The sequence below is a fragment of the Chelmon rostratus genome, chromosome 24 (genome assembly GCF_017976325.1).
Source record: "Chelmon rostratus isolate fCheRos1 chromosome 24, fCheRos1.pri, whole genome shotgun sequence".
Classification (NCBI taxonomy): Eukaryota; Metazoa; Chordata; class Actinopteri; order Chaetodontiformes; family Chaetodontidae; genus Chelmon; species Chelmon rostratus.
The window spans coordinates 3,155,377-3,176,800 of NC_055681.1; the positions used below are offsets into that span (position 1 = coordinate 3,155,377).

General features: G+C 44.0%; 1 protein-coding gene across 1 annotated transcript; it reads left to right on the forward strand.

The window, feature by feature from the left end:
* Positions 1-1,843: 1,843 nt before the first annotated feature.
* Positions 1,844-18,343, forward strand: LOC121627524 (transmembrane protein 47-like). The gene is made up of 3 exons (XM_041966457.1): positions 1,844-2,072; positions 14,253-14,393; positions 18,165-18,343. Exons 1-3 carry the CDS (start codon positions 1,844-1,846, stop codon positions 18,341-18,343), a joined length of 549 nt encoding a protein of 182 aa, XP_041822391.1.
* The last annotated feature ends 3,081 nt before the right edge of the window (positions 18,344-21,424 follow it).

The following is a 21,424-nucleotide window of genomic DNA, read 5'->3' on the forward strand; positions in this document are numbered from 1 at the left end:
TTCCATCCCTCCATCTCTTTCACCTCTATCTGTTGCCCTTCCCCTCTCCTCTGCTCCGCTCTGCTCCCCTGCCTCCTTCTGTCTCTCCCTCATCATCGCTCATTATTGTCCTGATGGAGAGTAAACAAGGCCATCTTTTCCTTCCATCAGTCTCTCTATCCTTCCCTCCTTTCCGCTTGAATAAACATATGGATGGCTCTGCCTCCTGAAACCTGCTCACCTCTGCTTTCTAGGCCTCCCTCCTGTGTCTGTCTCATCTCTGGCTTTGTCATTAGTATGCAGAAGAAACAATAATATTCCTTCATGTGCCTCCCACTTTCTCCCGCTCCATCGCTGTGTTTGCTCTCCCTTTCTCCTCTGCTCTTTGCTTCACCCTGCACTTCAAAAGAAGTCCTTAATATTTAATCTAACAATGAATCCAAAATCTAATTTTTCTGACGCCGTGAATAAAGGGCTAATGAGGTGAGTGTGTTCAAGGGTAATTCCAGTATTTTTTAACCAGGGCCCTGTTTTTGCATATTTTGGGGTCTAAATGAGCAATGTGTAGAAAAAGTTGATTTGGTCCAGTATATTGCCTCAGCCGACAGCCGTGAAACAGGCTGCAGTGGCTGCAGAAGAATCCTTGGGGGCAAATGTGCCCACCAAACTACATCTGCTAAAAAGAGCTTGCTTTTGCCACCAACAGTCTGAGATTTAGCACGTTACTTGTGATCCAAGCCAACCCTTCGTAACACCAGCCACACAATCACACAAACAAGCTAACCGAGAGAGGAAGGCGTAGAGATGCGACTCCCGTGCTCTGCGAGGTAAAATGACTGTTTATGTCAAGGGAGTCTGGTGGCTTTGAACACAGCTTTTAGATGTGTGTGTGTTAGGGGGTGTGATTTTTTCCCTTGTGTTTACTATCGCCAGCAATGGTGCCCAGAAGTTAACAGATAAAACAGGGAATGGAATAAATTATAAAAGGGTCCATCTCACCACTTTCCCTAAATTAAACTCTCACACTGACACGATTATATTTTTGAACGAAATATCTCAAAATGTGACTGCTTGGCCAAAACAACTACGCCAAAAAAACAAACAAACAACTAAATCATTTTGAATGAAAGTGGTTTAACACCAGAATTAAATCGGTGTACCTGACTTCATGGAGTAAGGTTCAGACGAGGCTATGAAGTGGTGGGATGAGATTGTTTTTAATGGTCCAGTGGCAGTGAGGCTGAGGAACCAACTAACACCCCCGGCCTCTCACTCCCTTACGATGGTCAGGAAAAACTCATAGGACGCCCTCTAGCGTTGATGTTTGGTATGTCCATTCTGGGCTACTGTAGACACATGGCAGACTGTGGAAGAGGACCCGCTCCCTCTTCAGATAGAAAGAAACACAATTCTTATTTTCAGGTGATTTTACACCAATGACGACTTACTCTGAGTGTTGTATTAAATCTAACCCACTGGACCTTAAGTACTCACAAAATTGTACAGAGTTTGGTTGGTGCCTCCGTGTTTCTCAAACTCTTGCTACGGCCCTGATGAGGTGGCGTTTCGTTTCTCCCCCCTCCTCTCTCTCTTTAGGACCCTGTAGCACCTGCTGATCCCTCGGAGCCTTGACGTCAGCGCTGTAAACGGCGGAGACCTCCGGTGCGCGGCGGCAGCGGCGCTCACAGGCGCAGCGTCCGTCCAGCGCGCAACGCAGGCGGCTGCGGCGGCACCAGCGGCAGCAGCAGCATCTCAGCTCAGACATCCCATCTCCACTCTCCCGTACATCCACACACCGTCTGGAAGAGACACACCGACACACTCAGACACACGCGTCGTGGAACCGAGCCCCTCCAGCCCCGCCATGTCGTCTGCTGTCACCGAGACGGAGGAGTCGGCGCGCAGCTCCCCGCTGACACCGCTGAAGCTGGTCGGGCTGGTGTGCGTCTTCCTTGCGCTCTGCCTGGATGTGGGCGCCGTGATGAGCCCGGCGTGGGTGACTGCCGACGACCAGTACTATCTGTCTCTGTGGGAGTCCTGCTGGAAGCCGGCGAGCACCGAGAACTGGCAGTGCAACAGCACGCTGGGTTCAGGTAATGAGCGGGGGGGAAGTCACAATATCTGGGCTCACAGAATCCTAACAGCCGCTTCATCTATCCTGTCCGGTGCGCACGGGACAGGATGGAGATGCTGTGTGTTGACAGGAGCTTTTCATGTAGTAGAGAACAAAACAGTTGTTCTGAAAGATGCTGAAACTGATCAGTGATGATGGAGGGACGCCTTTTTCCCTCTAGAAGGGCATTCCTAGAGGAAAATGCCCCAAGACTATTATCTCAACAAGCTGTAGGAAGGTGTTGTCCTGTTCAGTGAAGTGACTCCTCACTGTCTCTATCAACCATAACAAAGCCCCCTCCTGACAGTCCCTGTCGACCCCTGCCTCCACTGGGACCTCCACATTGATTATTATGGAGGTGAAATGAAGGAAAAGGCTGGCACTCAGAATGATTTCAGGTTTTTTTTATTTCTGTTTCTGCTACAAAGGAAAAAATGGATTATAGATAAAATGCTCCAAACTGACACTGATGCAGTTGGTCATACCTGCAGCACAGCTGAATGACATCCCCTCACGATTCCTCCTCAGCGCTCATTTTCCTCACTCAAAAAGCTGCAGACGTGACATTTTGAAAACACACAAAGGTGTGGTAAATACCAGCCCTGATGTGAAGGGGCGCACAGGTCCTGCCTGACACAAACAGGTGAACAGCCCAGTTATGAGTGCTTTAGAGATGAGACCATTCAATGATCATTCAGTTCTAACAACCAGTTAATCATTTCAGTGGTTCCAGCTGCTGAATGTGAATATTTTCCGTTTTTCTTTGTCTCTTATGACAGTAAGTTGAATATTTGGACCGTTCAGATGAAACAAGTCATGTTAGTATGTTGTCTAATCGGTGAATTATAGGCATAAACTTAGTTGCAGCCCTTAAATGCAATTTTAAGATTTATGTTAAAAATGAATGGTGAAATAGCATTTCAAAGTTAAAGTCATATAATACTGTTAGAGGATCATTGTGATTGTCTCTATACTCTAAACAATGTTCATACACCTGAACAAACTGGTGGGACGGTGTGCTATAAAGTGCATTTTCAGCTACTTTATAATGATTACCATTTAGATTATTAATGCTGCAAAACTGCCACTACTTTCATGGTAATGCCTCTCAACTCTCCTGGGTGTTGCCACTTACCTGCACCTAATTAATTCATTTGTCAACACAGGAGAAGGAAGGAAGGCGGGGTGGGGTGGGGTGGTGGTGGTGGTGCAGGCTCGATACAGAGCTCATCCTGTCTCACTCCTTTTTTTTTTTTTTTACTGTCCTCTCCAGTCTTTTGTTGTCTAGAAAACGGCCTTGTTGTTGAGCCCAGGAGAGGTCTTGCAGTTTTAGGGCTGGGAGAGGAGGGGTTGATCTCGGATGTTGGATTGGTTTCCAGGGAAACAAGAGTTCACAAGCGTTACTTTAATTGAGGTGAAAGTGGATTTATTTACCACCACTGTGACACCAGGAGCTGACTGGTGCTAATTACACATGGGGACATTAAAAAGGCATCATTTAAGCTGCCAGACACTGAGACAGACATCATCTATCTATTTTCCTGTCTATCTTCGTATGCGAGGGAATGAGCGTTTGACTGTGTGTGTGTGTGTGTGTGTGTGTGTGTGTGTGTGCGTGTGTGAGACAGAAGGGCAGTCTGGGTGTCTGTATGTCAGTGTGTAAATTGCTGCGTGACTGTGTGTGTTTGTGCCAATAAGAGGCCACCACGTTGAGCTGACCTATTTCTGGACCGTCTCCTCTGAAGCCCAGCTGAATATTTCATGTCACACTCTGATTTCTCTGTTGTTACATCTCTGCACCTCCTCTCCCAGGACCTGCACACACACACACACACACAAACACACACACACACACACACTGACTGCAACTTTCAGCAGTGCCTTTCTTTCCTTCTTTACGTCTCACAAACACACATGAACAGCCGGACCAGCACTCCTGCCTAATTAGATGTCCTGGCGCGACAGGTGTGTGTGAGCCTCCCCAACACACACACACACATTGATCTTGAAAAATAAATCACTCCCTGCTTGTGCCAGCTCCCCTGGCTTGTCCCAGCACTCGAGACGGGCCAAAGCAGCAGTTTCTGTTAATTTAGCTCATCCTTTTCACTCTTTGTGGTGAATCTCTGAGTGTAATAACATGAAGCAGGGAAATTGTCTTTTCCCCTGCTTGGCATGTCTGCTTGGCCCCCGCTGAGGTTGGTCGTTATCCATTGGCTTGTTCATGTCACGTCAGCGTAGGGATGTTTTTCTGTTCAAAAAGAAACATGCAGAAGGATGACTAAGATGATGAACAATTTGTCAATATTTACCAGTCTTCACAGTGCTGATTTGAGGGGAAGGAGAGCGGGAGAGTAAAAATGGAGGAAGCTATTATAGCTCTCTAGCAGTGTCGCAGTACTTTTAATAAACTGCTGCAAAAAAGAGGAATAGTTCAGAGACAGTTATGAGACAGGAACCAATGGGACCAATATGTCTTTCAAATAAATCGTGTGAACTTATTTTCCTCTTAGCAAGCAAGCTAAACCAAAGAGCTAGTGAGTTTGCTAACCCGGAGAGCTTTGTCTTCCCTCTTCAATAACCTTTTATAAATACAAAATGCTGTACAATGGTCAACAGACTGTCAAGACAGACAATAACAGAACTGTAAAGGGAAAATAGAGAGAATCTCCAAGAGCAGTTAGACTGACTGTTAGCTTGTCACCTAGCGAGTTAGCAGTTAGCTCACAAGCTACATTAGATCACCACGTAGCCTGCTAGCTAGCTTCTCCAACCAAATATTTCACAAAAATGTGTAACTTAACTTTGCTGTATCACTTTCTGTTGTGACCAGACCTTTAAATTACTACATTGATGAATGTTTGTTATGATAATTACTCAAGAACAACACATAAAAAAGGTGCCTAGTTTTGTGGTAAACCTGTAACAGCTTTTATCGCAGTAGCTTTGTCTGCACGCCTAAAAATGACACTCAACATTAGCTCTCTAAAGGCTCAATCAAGTTTTAGAGAAAGACTTAATGAGGAGGAACAACACAGTGTAATATAACCCAAAGATGGGGTTAAATAGACAAGCGAACATCCACCAGCTCCAACAGTCTTTGTCCCCAACAACAAACAAAATGCTTTAATGTATGCAGGGACAGATCATTTAATACCTCAATCAGAGTAAGAAATGTGCAGTTCACAACATGCACAGCAGGGTTTCTAATTAATTGGACTGAGATACAAATCAAAGGCTTAAAGAAAACAATCTCACTGCGCTGAATAGAACAGATCTATTGTGGATAGACCAGTTGCTGTAGTTGTAATATGGAGTTTCCTTGTTAAGTAATTCTAGTGTATAGATATTATCATGAGTATGTGAAGCTCCTCTCAGACGTGTGCCTATACTTCATGATGGCAGTATAGCACAGCAGCAATCCTAAGGTCATCCACAGAGTCATAGAGCATTTTGAAATGACATGAAAACAAAAGTCCCCAGCCAGACGTGAATCCCATGTCGGCCGTGTGAGGGTTAAATTGAATCTAATTACATTGAACGACAGACTTTGGCTGATGTGAGGCATCCATGCTTGGCTGGTTTTTAGGCCTGTATTATGAAGTGCCAAGTCTGATATGTTGGAGCTTTCTCCAAAATCTGAGTTTCCCAGTCATAATTGCAATTTGGATGGTGACATCCAACATGACATGAACCAGGAGGCCACCAGCGTCCCTTCATTTAAGTCATTGAGGCGTTTCCTCTCATCAGCTGATTCTATCATTTTTATTCCAAAGTGGTGTCGGGGCGAAAATGAAACAAACAAACTGAATAAAATAAATTCAGACCACCACTCACTTGCTATATTTACTATTAATGCCAGCTGAGTGGATGAAATTATGAATATCAACACTTTACATACAGCAAGTGAGCAAATCAACTTAAAGCTCAAGAACCAGATATATTTCTCAAGAGTTGGTGGAGATCAAAAAGTTGGACACAAACATGGCTTTAAATCAATGTTAATGCTGCTCTGTTGGATGTGTGAATAGATAACTTCATCTTGTTTTTGCTGGAAATGCAGGTAACAATGCAGGTTTAAGGTCCTGTCATTGTGTCCCTGTGCTCTGTCAGACAATAGGAAACAGGCCAATAAATGATGAAACTGTGAGAAGAGGTTCGTCAGTCATTAGTTCAGGCTTCAACCACAAAAGAAATCTATCACTGATGCAATGTGTCACCAGTCTTCCTTCATATCATTTCCAGCTCACCACTGTCAACATGTGTACGAGGTGCCAGATATCACGCACGCGTCGGCGCTCTTTGGCGAAAGCCGTAGCAAATAGTTACGTACCAGAGTGAGAAAGAGCTCTCGCTTTAACACATCGATGAAGCAATGTAGCATAACCCACGTCTGTCAAGGGCTAAAGGGATTTTTGATATTCATGACAGTACAGGAACATCAATAACCGACAGCCAGCCAGCATATGAGATCAAGTCAGCTCCACGCAGAAATCCTGGAGTTCAATTCCCTCATGTTTGGCAAATGGGACGCGGCTTCACATGAAAAACCTTATAGTGGGTGTTTGGCCTTATAGGCAGACATCAGGGGCATCTCGACCTGTCTCACACACACACACACACACACACACACTCACACACACACCCTATGCTTTGTTGAAAGGGGTTTGAACCCTCAGTAGTGATACCTAGAAGCCAACCTACTTTCTTTCTCTGTTTATTCTCTGCCTCGCAGTCACTCCTTCAATTCCCTCCTTACAGCTCAGCCGCCTCCGGCTCTGTTCCCATATTCATTCATCCCTCCTGTTTCTCCTTCCATCTTCCTCCTTTCCTCATCAGCTCTTCCTCTGCGCCGCCCCTTCTCTTCCTTTGTTTTTTTTTTTACAACTCAGATTTCGCGCTTTATCCTCAGTGAGGTAAACAAACATATTTGTTCTTCAGTCAAAAAAAAAAACGAAAAAAGAAATGCCACAGCGTTCAAATGCAGCCAAAGCACAATAAACTGCAGAGAACAAAAGATGTGCTGTTGCTACCAGAAGGTTTGTCATTCGCCTGACCTTGAGAGAAGATTTCCCAGGCTCACTGGTGGATTTGGTTACACCCTGAGACACCAGAAAAAGTGAGGAAACAGTCCTATGTCTCCTCTTCCTCTCACTCTCTTGTATCTTAAACTGTGAAATTTTTTTGGACTCACTCATATTTACATGTTTTAGAATAAGTGATTGTAAGAAATTTTTTGTGGAAAGTGTGTCACTTTTGGCATGTTTTGACCCACATTTACTGGTCTTTGTTGTCACAGACTTCAGATCAGCTAAAACCTCCATAAACGCTACCTCCGTCCCTGCCCTTCATCTTTCTCTATCAGCCTATCGATCCGTCCGTTGCTTTTACTCCCCAGGCCCTTTTCATCTGTACTCTTAAATGAATTGTCTTTTTCTCAATACTCCACCATCCTCCCATTTCTTTTTCTATCTCCTTTTTGTTTGTTCCTTATTCCCTTTTGTCTCCTTTCTTCCTGTCTTCCCTCCTTCCTGTCCCTCTCCCCCCCGAGGGCTTCATTGTTACATTTCTACTGTTAATGATTTTCCCTTTGTAATTTCACCATCTCCGTCCTCCTCAGCCCTCTCCATCTTCATCTCTCCTTTCCATTTTCTCCAGGGTCATGTCTCTCTCCCCCTTTTCCCTCTCTCCCTCTTCTCCCCCTGTCTTACCCCCTCCTTCCCTTACCCTCCTCTCGTATGACTCCATCTCTCCTCTCAGCGAGCTCAGCCCCCAGAGACGCCCGTTCTATTTGTAGCGGCTGAACGAGGAATGGGAAATGATGTGGCATTCAGTTCTGTGGCAGGCAGACAGACAGGGGAATAGGCAGGAACCTACAGCTCCCACTTGCCATCCCCAAAACACACACACGCACACACACACTTAGGGTATGATGGGAAAAGGGATGTGCGAGTGCCCAAGCACACATAATCCTTTTGGTGAATGCAAATCAAGCTTTCTTCAAAGCATGTACAGAATCACTGCAGCATAAAAAGTCTTCAAATCAACAAATTCTAAATTATCTATGGACAGGAAAGAACAACGTTGTGTTAAATACAGTTATTCCTGTGGTATTGACTTGCAGTAATCATGTTTTTTTAAATAAGCCTTCTGTTTTTAAACTTCCATATGCCAATATTCACTCAGAAACAGGCTGGTTTATCAGGGATTTTTTCCATATTTTGGTTATTAAATTGGTCTTTGATCAGCTCAGCAAATTAAAGACATTCGAAAGGTTTTGAATGAAAAACATGGGTTTTTGCACCATTCAATTAACACCTAGGATCCCCCTCAAAAACACATTTCTGTGGGTTTCAGATATTAAGATTATTCTCATTATTCTCATTGGTCTACTTTGTAAAGATTATTTTAGAGTTGAAATAATTTAGTGGATCAACAGAAAATTAATCTGCAATGATTCTGACATTGTAAAAGAATTGCTTTGGTCTAAGCTGGTAATGATAATTGGTGCGATACGTTATTTGCATATTGAGAAGTGATCAGCAACACAGAAAATGAACCAGTGAATGGAAACCTGGCAGCAGAATGGAAGGAGGCTGCAGCTCTGTGAGGCTTTGCTTACACACAGTGGCACTTCCAGCTAAATATTAACATCGCCATGCTAACATGCTCACCATGGCAATGCCAACATGCTGATGTTTGATCATGTTTACCATGTTCTCCATCTTAGTTTAGCGTGTTAGCAGGCTACTATTTGCTATTTAGCACTAAACACAAAGCACAGCTGAGGATGATGAGAATGTCATTAGTTTTGCAGGCATTTGATCATTATCCCAGATATTGGGCAAATTTTGAGCGAATGATGGTGCTGTCATGAATGTGTGTGCTGCATTTTGTGCCGATCAGTCTGATTTCTGGCTTCGGAGATATTAAACAAGAGAAGAGAAATAGTCGTAGGGCTGTGAACGAATATTCTAACTTGATTTTATATTTGAAAAAATCCAGACATGTTATTGTGGCAGTTATATTAAAAGCACTGCATGACGGACAGGAGTGATAAAACCAGTCTCTATGGTCCAGTAATTACTGTTTTGTTTGTTGTTGGAACAGTGAAAAGAAGGTTTCCTTTTTGTCACATTTGAAAAAAAGCGTGTTTTATGATGATAAAATTACTGTTTCTGTGAATGGAGTCTGGTGGCTTTGGCGACAGTGATATAATGGCTGTTTCTGGTTAAAAATAATAGATGTTAGTCTTTAACAGAAATGTTTCTTCATCGTGATACTTCCCATAATGTTGTCAGACACTTAAAATAACAATCTGAGCCTGTCAGTGGCAAAAACAAACACTTTTAGTGGACGTGAACTGACGGTGCACTAACACCTGCAGGGACTAAATTACAGAAAATCAAAAATTGTTGTCTCCATTAGTCACTCGGATGCAAAAAAACAGGATCCATACATAATATTTGACCAGAATTCCCCGTTTGTCCGCGGCACTGACATCCTCCAGGACAAGTGGACACCGGCACCAATTGGAAAATTCACTTCCATTGATTGAAAATGAATCGTTGTTGAGACATTTCAGTGTGGCATTGCCATCTCTAGCACCCTGCCGCTAACGTGGCTCAAAATGACTGCACAAAAGGCACCTGGAGACGTGTCAGTCGGGCGCTAAACTTCAAATCCCGTCTCACTGTATAAACTGTGCAGCTCAGCAGTATGCAGAAGGGCTCAGAAAGGTCAGTTATGTTCTATCCCAGTGACAGTTATTCATGAAGGTATCCACAGTTTGCCAGCTGTGTCAAAATTACACAGGATTGGACGTAATCCACTGAAAAAACTCTGCACCCGGAGTCTGCACAGACCCCTGCATTGTTCTTATCAGTTATTTTGTGGCTGTTGTGTTCTCTTACAGTATCCTGACACCCAGCTTTTGCTCGTTGCTTCTTCTAGTGAATCTTATATTAAAGGGTCGGGTCTGCTGTTGATATCTGTTCAGGTACTGAGCTTTGGGGGTACGGGTTGAAAGATTGAGGACTAGAGTAACCTTGGCAGAGCTCAAATTAATGTCATGACTGAAGTGTTAAAATGACAACCAACTGACAAATGTAGTGCATGTGCGGACTCTTGATTTTACATTTGCAGCTGCAGGACTGATGGGTTCTGCTCTGGATACAGGAACCCGAAGTACTACAGCAGTTAATCAGCGTGACAGCTTGGAGTGGCTTTGCAGGAGAAAAAAAAAAAAGTGACAGCGCAGTAATCCTGTCACATGGCAAACAGTCACATTACTCCAAGAGGTATTTCTCACTCACAGCACAATGTGTGTCTGTGAGCGAGAAACTGGTACATTTGCAAGCACTAATTTGCAAGTTGCACATACCAAAGAGTGCGAGTTAGTGAGAGCAAGAGGAAGGATTTAAATTATACATAAGGAGAATTCTACAGTTGCCTATATGTTTGACAGTGTGCGTGATGCAATTTGAAAAATTCTGATCCGCCATAGTGTGTGTGAGAGAGGCAGGGAAGCAAGGCTTTGCATATTGTATGCATATGAAAGATGAAACTGCAGAGTTTTACAGTAAAAGCTACCATTGTGTTTGTGTGAGAAAGAGGGGTGAGATATTTGCAGCAGTTGTAGTCGCAGAGAAGTCCAAGTGACTGTAACTGTGCCATATACTGTTTGTTCTAACCTTATTAAGAGGATCAGGATTGTGGCATATGCTGTGTTTGCTTAAATCAGGAGTAAACAAACAAGAGACAACCTTTACTTCTCATGTAGTAACGTGAACTTTCTAAGGATTCACTATTAAAACTGATGACCAAAGAGGAGTAGTTTAAGCTAAAAAATAATGTGATATACTGGGCTTAAAGTTAGCTCAAAGTGGTGGATAAACAGTTGTCTCCTCAGCTCCTCCAAGTGTCAAGTTAGTTGTGCGAATGCAGACTTGACCAAGCGAACAGTGCATGCTCGTACTGATGGAACACATATTTACGAAAGTTCGGTGTCGTGCTGAGAAGAACGTGTGTGAGTGTTTCTGCGAGACAATCTGAGACTCAGAGAGAGATGGCATTCTCACTGAACTATGGCTGAGGATTTGTTTTCGCTTCTCATTGGCTGTGCGATGCCTTCCTGCTTCACGCTGACCTTCGATTGGCTGAGGCTGCTTCCGCAGAGCGACCCAGCTCTGCGCTTTGAGGGAAGTTGCTGAGCTGACTTCAAGCGAAAACCAAACATTTTTGCCTGAAGTGCTTCAACTAAAATATGCAGCAAACAGATTCAAACATGTGCACACAGACCCACGCGGGCAGGCTACAAATAGGAAGTGGGATTTCGTGTGGGGATGTTCTGATGCTTTCCAGGAAACGTTTCAGTAAAGCTGAAAAGGTGTTTGTTCAGAAAATGACCTTTGGTGTCACCTTCTTAATCAGCAGCATCGTTCAAAGTGAAAATAAACTGTTTTTGGTTGCTTTGCATTTGTATTACAAGATTCTTCTGGCTGTACCAAAGATCTGTCTTTATCCTTTTTTATCTCTTCTCTCTGCTCTCCCTCATCTTTAATTTCCTTTCCTTCCTTCCTTGCCTCCCACGGCCAGCCACTCCATCTCATCTTTCACCTCTATCCCCATCCCTCCTCCCTCCCTCTGCCTCTAAATCTCTCATCTTTCCTTATCTCTCCCCTCCACCATCCATCTTTCACAAGCTTTTATACCACGCAAGTAAATTTAGGCATCGGCTGTATTTACACACCTTAAATAGCTGGAAAATAAAAAATAAATTGACTTAAATAGCCCTGCAGTATAGCCTACTGTTGATGCCAGCGAGGGTGCATTGAGCCAAATGTCCTTAAAGAGCACAGATTCGTTTATTTATTTAACGTGTAACATAGCAATTCCTGGTTCAGCCGTGCGGTACAGAAATAGGTTTTACAGCAGCTTACATGAGCCCAGCCAATTTGACAGCATCACATCTGATCACAGTGGGAAGGCAGACAGGTGGAATAAAAGGTGAAAGGAACGGCCAAATCTCTATTCTCGCTCTGAGCTCAGATGGATTACGTGATGAGGTGTGTGTGTGTGAGTGTGTGTACGTGTGTGTGTGTCTGTGTGTGTGTGTGCGCAGCCCCAAAATGCCCAGTCACACCAGCGTTTAAAGTGGAGAGGTTTTGCAGTGGAATCAATTAATTCCAGTGGAATAGCCACGATCAGTGGATTCACTCGTCGTAAAGCGAACAAGCAAGAAGCAAACATTGATCTGATGATTTACCGACAGAGAACCACCTGGACGGCAGAGCCTGAAATGGAGGAAGCTATAATTGCAGCTTGTTGGCTGTTTTTGCACCATGAGAGTTTCTGCAAAGCAAGATTGCATCTCTGGTCATTCATTGAAATGTTGCATGCTAATTGCAGCGCAAAAAGAGACATTACATCATACTTTGATATAAAAAAAAATTACACAGCAATGGCTCTTCAGTTTGCTAACACAAGCTAACATTAGCCGTCATGAGCTGCTGGTCTGGACAGCAGCAGTAAAACTTGTATCTGCAGCAGCTGTTGAATTGAACGAGGGTGCAATTTACTGCTTATGAGTTCCACTTTCCACCTGTAAGATGAAGAACATGCTGTGAACTTCTCGTCCTGTTAGCGACCGAGCTAAGAATCCTGCTAACTGGCAGTTTGCATGGTGCCACCCTCTGCGTTCTGCTGCGGGTGAATAACCCAAGTCTGAGTATGTGGCATGTTTTTATCAACCATAATGCAGTGGTTTGATGTGATTCGTGGTACTTGGGCGTGTCTTTGTATGTTGCCGTGTGTCTATTTGTGTGTGTGTGTGTGTGCGTTTCAGAGTGCTCCCTATATATAGCCTAAATGCAGACGGGTTTTTGATAACATGCCAGCAAAGCTTTTTAGCTGAGGCTTTTTGTCAGCTCAGGTATAGTAAGTGCTCTCTCTCTTCATTACTTTCACTCAGCGCTGCTCTGTCCCCAGCCCCTTCACGCCCTCTTCACCTCCTTTTCCTCCTCCTCCTCCTCCCCCCTCTCTCCCTCCACCTTCACCACCCGTCTTCTCCTCCTTTTGGCGTTCCTTTCCACGCTGCCCTCTCTGTCCTTGTAACATTATGCCTCTTTTATCACCCGTCACCCTCTCGGAGATGCTCGCCGCCTCGTCGCCACAAACCCTCTCTTCATCTCGCTTTAACTTGTCCTTCCCTTTTTTCCTCAGATGTTCTTTGTTCCTCGATTCCCTTTGTTGCTGTTTTTTATTTTATTTTCTCTCTTCTTTCTCTGCCTTTTTGCCTTCTAGTATTCTTTCCTTCCTTCACTCATCCTTTCCTCTTCCTATTCGTTGTCTTCCTTCACTCTTCTATCTGTCCATGCTTCCTTAACATCATCACCTGCTCTCATCATTCCTTCCTTCCTTCTTTCTTTCCTTGCTTCCTTTTCTTTCCTTTATTTCATTCCTTTTCTCCCTCCGTCTATCTTCTTATTCCTTCCTTCCCTCCATCTGTCTTTCCTCTTTTCCTCCCATGATTCATCCCATCCTTCTCACTTTCCTGTTACTTTCCATCCTTTTCTTCCTCCATCTGCCTGTCTTACCTTCCTCTTCCCCCTTCCAGTATTCTTTCCTTACTCCATTTCCTTTGCTTCCTTCTTCCCATCCCTTTTCTCCATGCTGTTTTACTCTCTTCTTTCTTTCCTGAATTGCATAACTTTTCCTCTTCCCTCTCTTCACATTTTCCTCTTTCTTTCTTCCTCCTTTGCTTCTTCCTTTCCATTGCGTTTATTTCATACCCTTTTCTTTCCTTTTCCTTTTCCTTCCTCTCGCCTCTCGTTGTTCCTCATTGTTCCTTCCTTTTTTATGACTTCCCGTCTTCCTGCTTCCATCCTCACCTCTTCTCCTGTTCTCCCTCTAATCAACATACTTGATGGTGAATATAAATGTCAAATAAAATAATATGCCACCCCAGACCCCCCTCAGAGTCCTGTGCATTTCATTTTTAGCTGTTATGCGTTCACTATATTGCATTTATTCATGAATCTTCTCTTCATGTTTTCATGCAACTGAATGTATGTTGTTTACAGTACTTTCTTCCTCTCTTTACCACTTCCTCCGTCCACCTTCCTCCCTCACTTCTTCTCCTCCCTCCTTCCTCTTCCAGACTGGCAGGTTGCTACGCTGGCCCTGTTGCTAGGGGGTGGAGCCCTGGTGCTGATGTCATTCCTGGTCGCCCTGGTTGCCGTGTGCATCGGCACGAGACGGCGATTCTACGCGCCCGTCGCCTTCATGCTCTTCGCTGCAGGTCAGCGCACACGCGCACACATAATGAACTGGAGCCCATGGACAATTACACCAGTCCTGGGTCGAAGGCCACACACTCATTATGTGCTAAAATACACACACCTAATGACACGCGCACACACACACACACACACACACTTAATCAGCCAATTTAGACAAGGTAACTGGAAGGTTGCAGGGTAATCACATTGAAAACTGACATGCATTTAAATGATAATCCTTACTTACTCATTAAGTAGGCACACAGACTGCCCACACACACTGACACACACACACACACACACACACACACACTCACACACACACACACACACACACACACACACACACACACACACAATTCCTCTCTCCCTCAAACTAATTTAGAGAAAATCTTATTTTTATGAGTCGGGCGCAGCAGGGTCGGAGCGCAGTGTCACGCCTGTCCGTTTAATTTCCCCAGCCAGCCCCAATCTCAAGTTGGACAACTGTCAAGTCTCCACATTTTACCCATTCTCACCTCCCAGGAATAATTGGAAAATTTCATTTTTTTAGCCGTGAAATGTTTCATTTTGCAAAGCTGGATGTGTTGCCTGTCATGCTGTGCAAACCACAGGAGTGAGATACAACAGTGAGGAGGAAATCTTCTTAACTTAATGTGATTGAGATTTAAGGAGGCTGTGTGCTTGTTCATGAACTGGGAGTCGACTTTTTCTGGAAAATGCTTCCAAAGCATGTGGGAAACATGAAAATGCAACAGATTGGAATTAAACATTTGACTGCTCATACAGAGTCATTTGGCGTGATGTGATGATTGAGAAGCTTTTCAGTCTTTCGCCTCAGCAAAGCAAACAGACAGTGTGTCTCATTCCAAGCACATACAGACACCTTAAGGACCTCTTGGCATCACTTTTTAAGGCACTGGGTACCACTTTAGCATCATTTATCAACATGCAGGGTAGTCTGAGACTTCTAGAGACACTTTGTTCTCACTCCCAAGGCGTTAAATAATGCAGGATGCGGAGTGAGAAAGTCCACCTGTGGAGGAGGTTGGTGTGGTTGGATGGGGTTCCTGTCGTTTGTGAAACCAAAAGGTTGATTTCTGTTGTAAAGAAGTATTGTAACATAGCTTGATGTACGTAAGTAACACACTAAACTACTGTGGTATTACTGTACCAATGCTGATTGTCTTCTGAAAAGATATTTTTAATCATGTTTTCTTGCAAAGCTGATCCGACCACACAGAAAGAGGAACACGCTGTTAAAACCGTTGTGCTGTTTGTCATTCAGCACCGCGGACTGAAACAAAATGTGGTCGTACAGACATTTAACTTTAGAGAAGCATTTTACTTTGCAAAAAGTCTGATTTTTTTTATTCAATAACACTCAGCACTTAAAGCTAAAGTAGTTAGCGCCTGGCAAACAGATCAGTGATCTATGAATTCTTAACATGCAAACAAACAAAAAAGACTAGTTGTCAAAATGTGCTTGTTTTCCTCGCGATGGGACGTAAACAACTCTCTAAAGGATCTCTTGAAAGCCGAGCACAGAGGCAAAGTGTTTTCGGGTGGACTATAAAGGGACCTCAGTGAATGATAGATCACATACACACTTCCTAACAACCAGCCACCTCTTTAAGGCTTGTTTTTCCCACCATCTGTGTTAATATTTGCATGTTTTTGGATGTTATGTATTCCATGTTTTTTTTTCCTGTGCAGGAAAGTGCCAGAGCGTGTTTACATTCCCACAAGATGAATTCCCTTTGAAGAAATAACGATTGATGTGTTCCCCTTTGTTCCACTGCCATCCATCTCTCTCTCCCCCCTCCCGTTTTAAACATCTATCTCTGTGCTCGTTCTCCCCCCTTCTACTCCCCCGTCCTCCTTTCACCTCCCCTCATCCCTCCTGCCCTCCTTAAACTCATCCTCTTTCCTTTGACCCATCTCTGTCTCATTCCTCCAGCTCTTCCACCCCCCCCCCCCCCCACCCCCTCGCCTGATCAAGTTTGATTTATTATGTTTTTCTGAAATGTGCTAAATGAACTAAACAGAGCTAAATGACATCCCCTCAGGGCTTGCGACTGTCTTCTCAACCCAGTCCATGCTAATTTCTGCTGTTTTCCTGGCGTTTCTAAACTGTTTTGTACGTGATTGCTAAAAAATTGTTAAAGAAAAACAAATGTAGGTGACCAAATCCCATGAACCCAAAGTTATTAGACTTAACATCAGAGCAAGTGGGCTTACGATGTATTTTTGATTCAATAATTAAAGCTGTGGTCGGCAGTTTGGCTTCATTGGGCAAAAACTCCACAATATCTTGAGGCATAGAGTCACCTGGCTCTCTATTTCAGAGGGTTTAGCCTGTGATGGGAGGCTTTGGCCAATCACAGGTCATGTTAGAGACAGGGCGTTTCTTCCACAAATACACATGCGTGTGCACGTCCCTTCAGATGGTGAAAGCCTAAGCTGGAGTAGCCAGGCGTGTCTCCACATGTCATTTTAGTGCTGCGCCGGAGAAAGTGAAAGTCAAGTGAAAGTCTGATGCAAAGAGAAAATCCTGCAGAACATCCGGAAACTTTTGATAATCTTCCAAGACCTCCTGTTGTAATAGTCAGACTAAATATAGATTCTGACTACACTCTGTTTTAAATGAGTTTCTCTAACCTTTCCTCCTCATCATCTGGTTCACCTTCTGCATGATCAAAAACTCTGGTTTCAATGGCGACAACAGACAGGCTTCCCACTTACAATCAGGGATGTGCGTGCAGTGGGTGGGTGAAGAGCACGTTGCCACAATGTTGTGGTAAATAGAGATTTATGAAGATTTTGAACATGTTAATATGCTCGCAATGACAACGCTGATGTTAAGCAGGTATAATGTTTACCATGTTCACCATATTTGTTTAGCAAATATTAGCATGCTAATATTAATTAAGTGTAGATGGGGCTGATGGGAACATTACAGGTATTTGGTCAAAAGCCAAAGTATTGGACAAATAAAAATTTTGACCTTGTGATGGTGCCAGGTGAAAAGTTCAGGGATCACCGAAGGAGATATAAATCATCTTGAGGAGACCACGAATTTCCAAACCAAATTTCAGTTAAAATTTAGAAAAAGAACAAATTCCTTGTTTGCTCACGTGAACACGAGCACAGAACCTCCCTCATTCTGGACGTTAGCAGCGTTAGTGTGTATGAAATATCTGCCTTGTTTTCCTCTTAATAGCACATGCCTGCAGTGTGTTCAGGCAAACCTCCACTCACAAGAAACCTTCAATAAAAGATGAATAAATGCTATTTATCAGCTGCAGAGGATCATGACAAGGGACTGCACACATTTCTGTGATGTTTTTCTCAGAGAGACAATAGACTGAACAATGTCTATCAGCTGTCACTAAGTCCCACACTGATACTCTAAATCTGTATTATCACTAAAGTGATCTCAGAGCCTGAGAAGGTTTTGCAGTATTCATCAATAGCCCAAAACACAGAGCAACAGCGTGAGCTGTCTCACATATGACAAGCATTTGTTTCTCATCCACTTCTGTGAAAAACCATCAAACTCTTGCAAAAATCCAAGACTCTGACCAGATAGCTAAAGGCACTAATAGCTCATGTTGTTCTTTAGCGTTTTTCACCGATTAATCTGGAGGTTTGTGCAGTTTAAGGTACAAAAAGATCTACTAATATTCATTTCCTCTTAAGCCGTCCGTTAGTCAGGTTTGTTTTCCCACAGCTGTTGTTTTAAGACATGATGCTTTGTCGTGCACTTACTGTCTGCGTGTGTCGTCCAGTTGTCCTGCAGGCCTGCAGCTTGGTCCTCTACCCAATCAAGTTCATCGAAAGCATCAACCTGAGGATCTACCACGAGTTCAACTGGGGCTACGGCCTGGCCTGGGGGGGGACCATCTTTTCCTTCGGTGGGGGGATCCTCTACTGCCTCAACCCCAAGAACTACGAGGAGTATTACTAGCTCTGATTCAGGCCACATGCTTGGAGAGGTACAAAGGGGGCGAGGAGGGGGTTTGGGGGTATTTTACTTTAACGGCTCAATCCCCAAGAACTGTCAGGAATACTATACACCGGATTGGAGCCAATAACTGTATCGTCAGAAACTCTCCCCCCGACCCCGGGGAAATTCAGGGGGTCAAGCTGGCGTTTAGTGGATTTCTTTTTGTGCCTCAGTCAACAGAAGTGTGAGCACTTAAGCTGGTGGGTATTTGAACTTGACAACCCTAGCGTCACCAGGTCAGCACTGGGGAGGGGTTGGGGGGGCGGAAAGAAGTCTTACTAGTTTATTCGAAGGACTTGTGACACAACTAAGAGAACTGACAGCCCTGCAGGAACAAAGGATGGAGGTTTCAGCGACGATGCCGCCTCTCGTCTTTCTTCCCTGTGAATTTAACTGCAAGAACTACTCTCATTATGTCACTCGTAACAACTCAACCTATTGATTCTGTTACTTAGGAAACAGGATGATAGACTGAGAGGCTTTTCCTGCACGTTTAAGCACGCATGCACATGCAAAGGCACGTGTGTCCTCACCTGTACACATCAAGTCTTCGGGCTGGAAAACCGTCTCCCGCTCCATCAGTTCGTCATCATCAGTGCTTCGTTAGGAGTTGTGGCATTTTGTTTTTCGGAGTCCTCTGGAGCTCTGAAACTTTCACAAGGACACGGCATAGGATCAGATGCTACAGTTGTGCCTCACAACTTTTCATAAGACAGATTCCTCTTGGGGGGAGGTAAGCAGGAGGAAGGGATAAAATAAAGACACCCGCTCAATATTCTGTTATCGACCCACTTGTCTGTTACCGCAGCAACCCACAGGGTGTGCACATGCAGCTGTCATGATTGATTAGCCGTGGTCGGAGGTGTGAGACAGGACTGCAGTCAGCTGCCTCCGAGGGTCTGCTAAATTTCGATTCCCTATTGAGCCGAGTTTCTCCACACTGTGACGTTCGGAGCGTCCTTCCTCCTCTGATCCGGCTCCTCTGCATCCTGTTGGACAGAAGTGTCCACTGTACACAACACAGATAGAGACAGTCTCTCAGTGGACATGTTTACATGGACATCAGTAGTTTGAGAAAGTTAGGAGCTGCACTCTGAGGGTAATGATATGATTATGCACTCACACACATATGAAGAGCTGTGACTTTACTCGATGGCTCCACGGGACATTCATACACCTTTGTCTCATGTACCCTGCTCGGGTGGAGGTGAAGTGGAGGTGTGGCCTTTAGCTTTTAGCCCAGATGGTGCCAGCTGGAAATTATGGTCACAGGTTAGATAATTGTGGAAACTGACTACGTAAAAGATGACCTGAAGGAAGAAAGTAAATGGGAAAAGGACTAGGGACCAGGCATGGGGCCCTGAGGCACTCCATCATGTGTACCTCTACCTACATCGGTGTAACCCCAACCAGTGCAGTGCCACTAGTATGCTCAAAATCCACCGTGTGTCTGGTATATTACTGACTCTAATATAATGAGCTGTTGAGTGTTACTTTGGTGGAAATAACGAAGGGATTTTGGATGCAGTCTCAGTGTTTTTGCATCACATGTTTTGGTAAAATGCATGCATGTACTGCAAAAACAAACTTAAAACTAGAAATCAGTTTTTAATCCCACAAAGTACTTAACTCATTACTCAGACAGCTGCCTAAGTCCCACTATGAGGTCCCACTATTAATGCATTATTGTGTGCATATAAACAGAGCCACTGTAAACGGAGCTGACTATTTGAAAGCCGGATCAGTGTATCAACTGACGAGTTCAGGCCACGTTTCATTAACACCAAACTGCTGTTGCCTTGTCTGCAGTAAATGTCAGGGATCAGCACTGCAGCCAGCTTGTGCAGACTGTGGTGGAAAAGAAGCCGGGCAGCACTTCATCTGTTGGCACTGGACAAGCAAATGTCAGCCAGTGTCAGATGCCAGTATTAATAGATGCTGGGACACATATACTGTAGACAAAAAGTAGGACTGTATCGTACATCAAAGCATCACCACCATATAGATAACCACTGCTTTCATGTCCCAACAGGCTGGTTTGAATTTAAACAGTATTTATCTCATTTCCGTCGTTCCCCCTGCCCTCAGGGTTCGGTTCGAATCATCAGTTGTTTGGGTGGCAGCCGTGGATCAAACACAATTTCTGGGTGTAAATATGGATGAAGATGCTAATTCTATACTGTTTTTTAAATTCTAAATTGGGCGATAAAGCAGTTGATAAATCCATTTTCTGCTATCATTGTGCAAAAGCCTATTTATATTCTCTGTCAGCTGAAGTGTAACTTCAACTTTCCCTGTGTGCTGATTCACTTTCCAAACCCTGTGACCTCCAATCTTCCTTCAAAACACTTTAATTTCAAAAGTGCACAGGGAGTCGAATGTAAAATAAGAACTCTCTGGCTCACGTTTTGGAGACACAAACGGCGTCTCGTCAGTTCTCTCCATTGTCACATATTTACCGTGGAGCTGTCAAGCAGCCATCACCCAAAAATAGGATCCAGGCTGCCTCCCTCGCCACCTTAGCAAATGAAGAACTGTGCAGCCGCCACGCTACTCATGCAGCTGACAGATGTCCATTTATTTTAAATAAACTGGCACGGTGATGTTTGGCACCGACAGGATCGTTTCCTCTGTTGCTGATGAGGAAAGGTTTGACAGTTGTGTCTGTAACTATAACAGCAGTGCTTCGTTCAAGTTTGTTAAGAGCTCAGATCTGACACAACTGAAAGAATTTAGTAATAACAGCCCACAAATCACAGTGCAGTCATTCAGTATATGCACGGTATCAATAATAAGATACTTACTGGCTTCCTTTAACGGGATCAATATGTCAGTTCAAGGGAAGAACAAGGGAAGGGAATTGGGTGCGATCAAATTTGTGTTTAAGTTAAAATTATTATTTTTTGATAAATATATATGGCTCGCTGGAGGACATAGTGGTATGTTTAGCAGCTAAAGATCCAGATATTTTTCTCAGGAATTGGTGGAGACCAAAACTGAGCTGCAAGGAGAGCAAACACAGGACTTCATCATTCATCAGGT

What these genes read in the sequence shown, in the direction of transcription:
- LOC121627524 (XM_041966457.1), top strand. Translation starts at nt 1,844, where the DNA reads ATGTCGTCTGCTGTCACCGAGACGGAGGAGTCGGCGCGCAGCTCCCCG. An exon ending in CAACAGCACGCTGGGTTCAG is followed by an intron (nt 2,073 to 14,252) that starts GTAATGAGCGGG and finishes TTCCTCTTCCAG; the next exon opens with ACTGGCAGGTTGCTACGCTG. An exon ending in CTTCATGCTCTTCGCTGCAG is followed by an intron (nt 14,394 to 18,164) that starts GTCAGCGCACAC and finishes TGTGTCGTCCAG; the next exon opens with TTGTCCTGCAGGCCTGCAGC.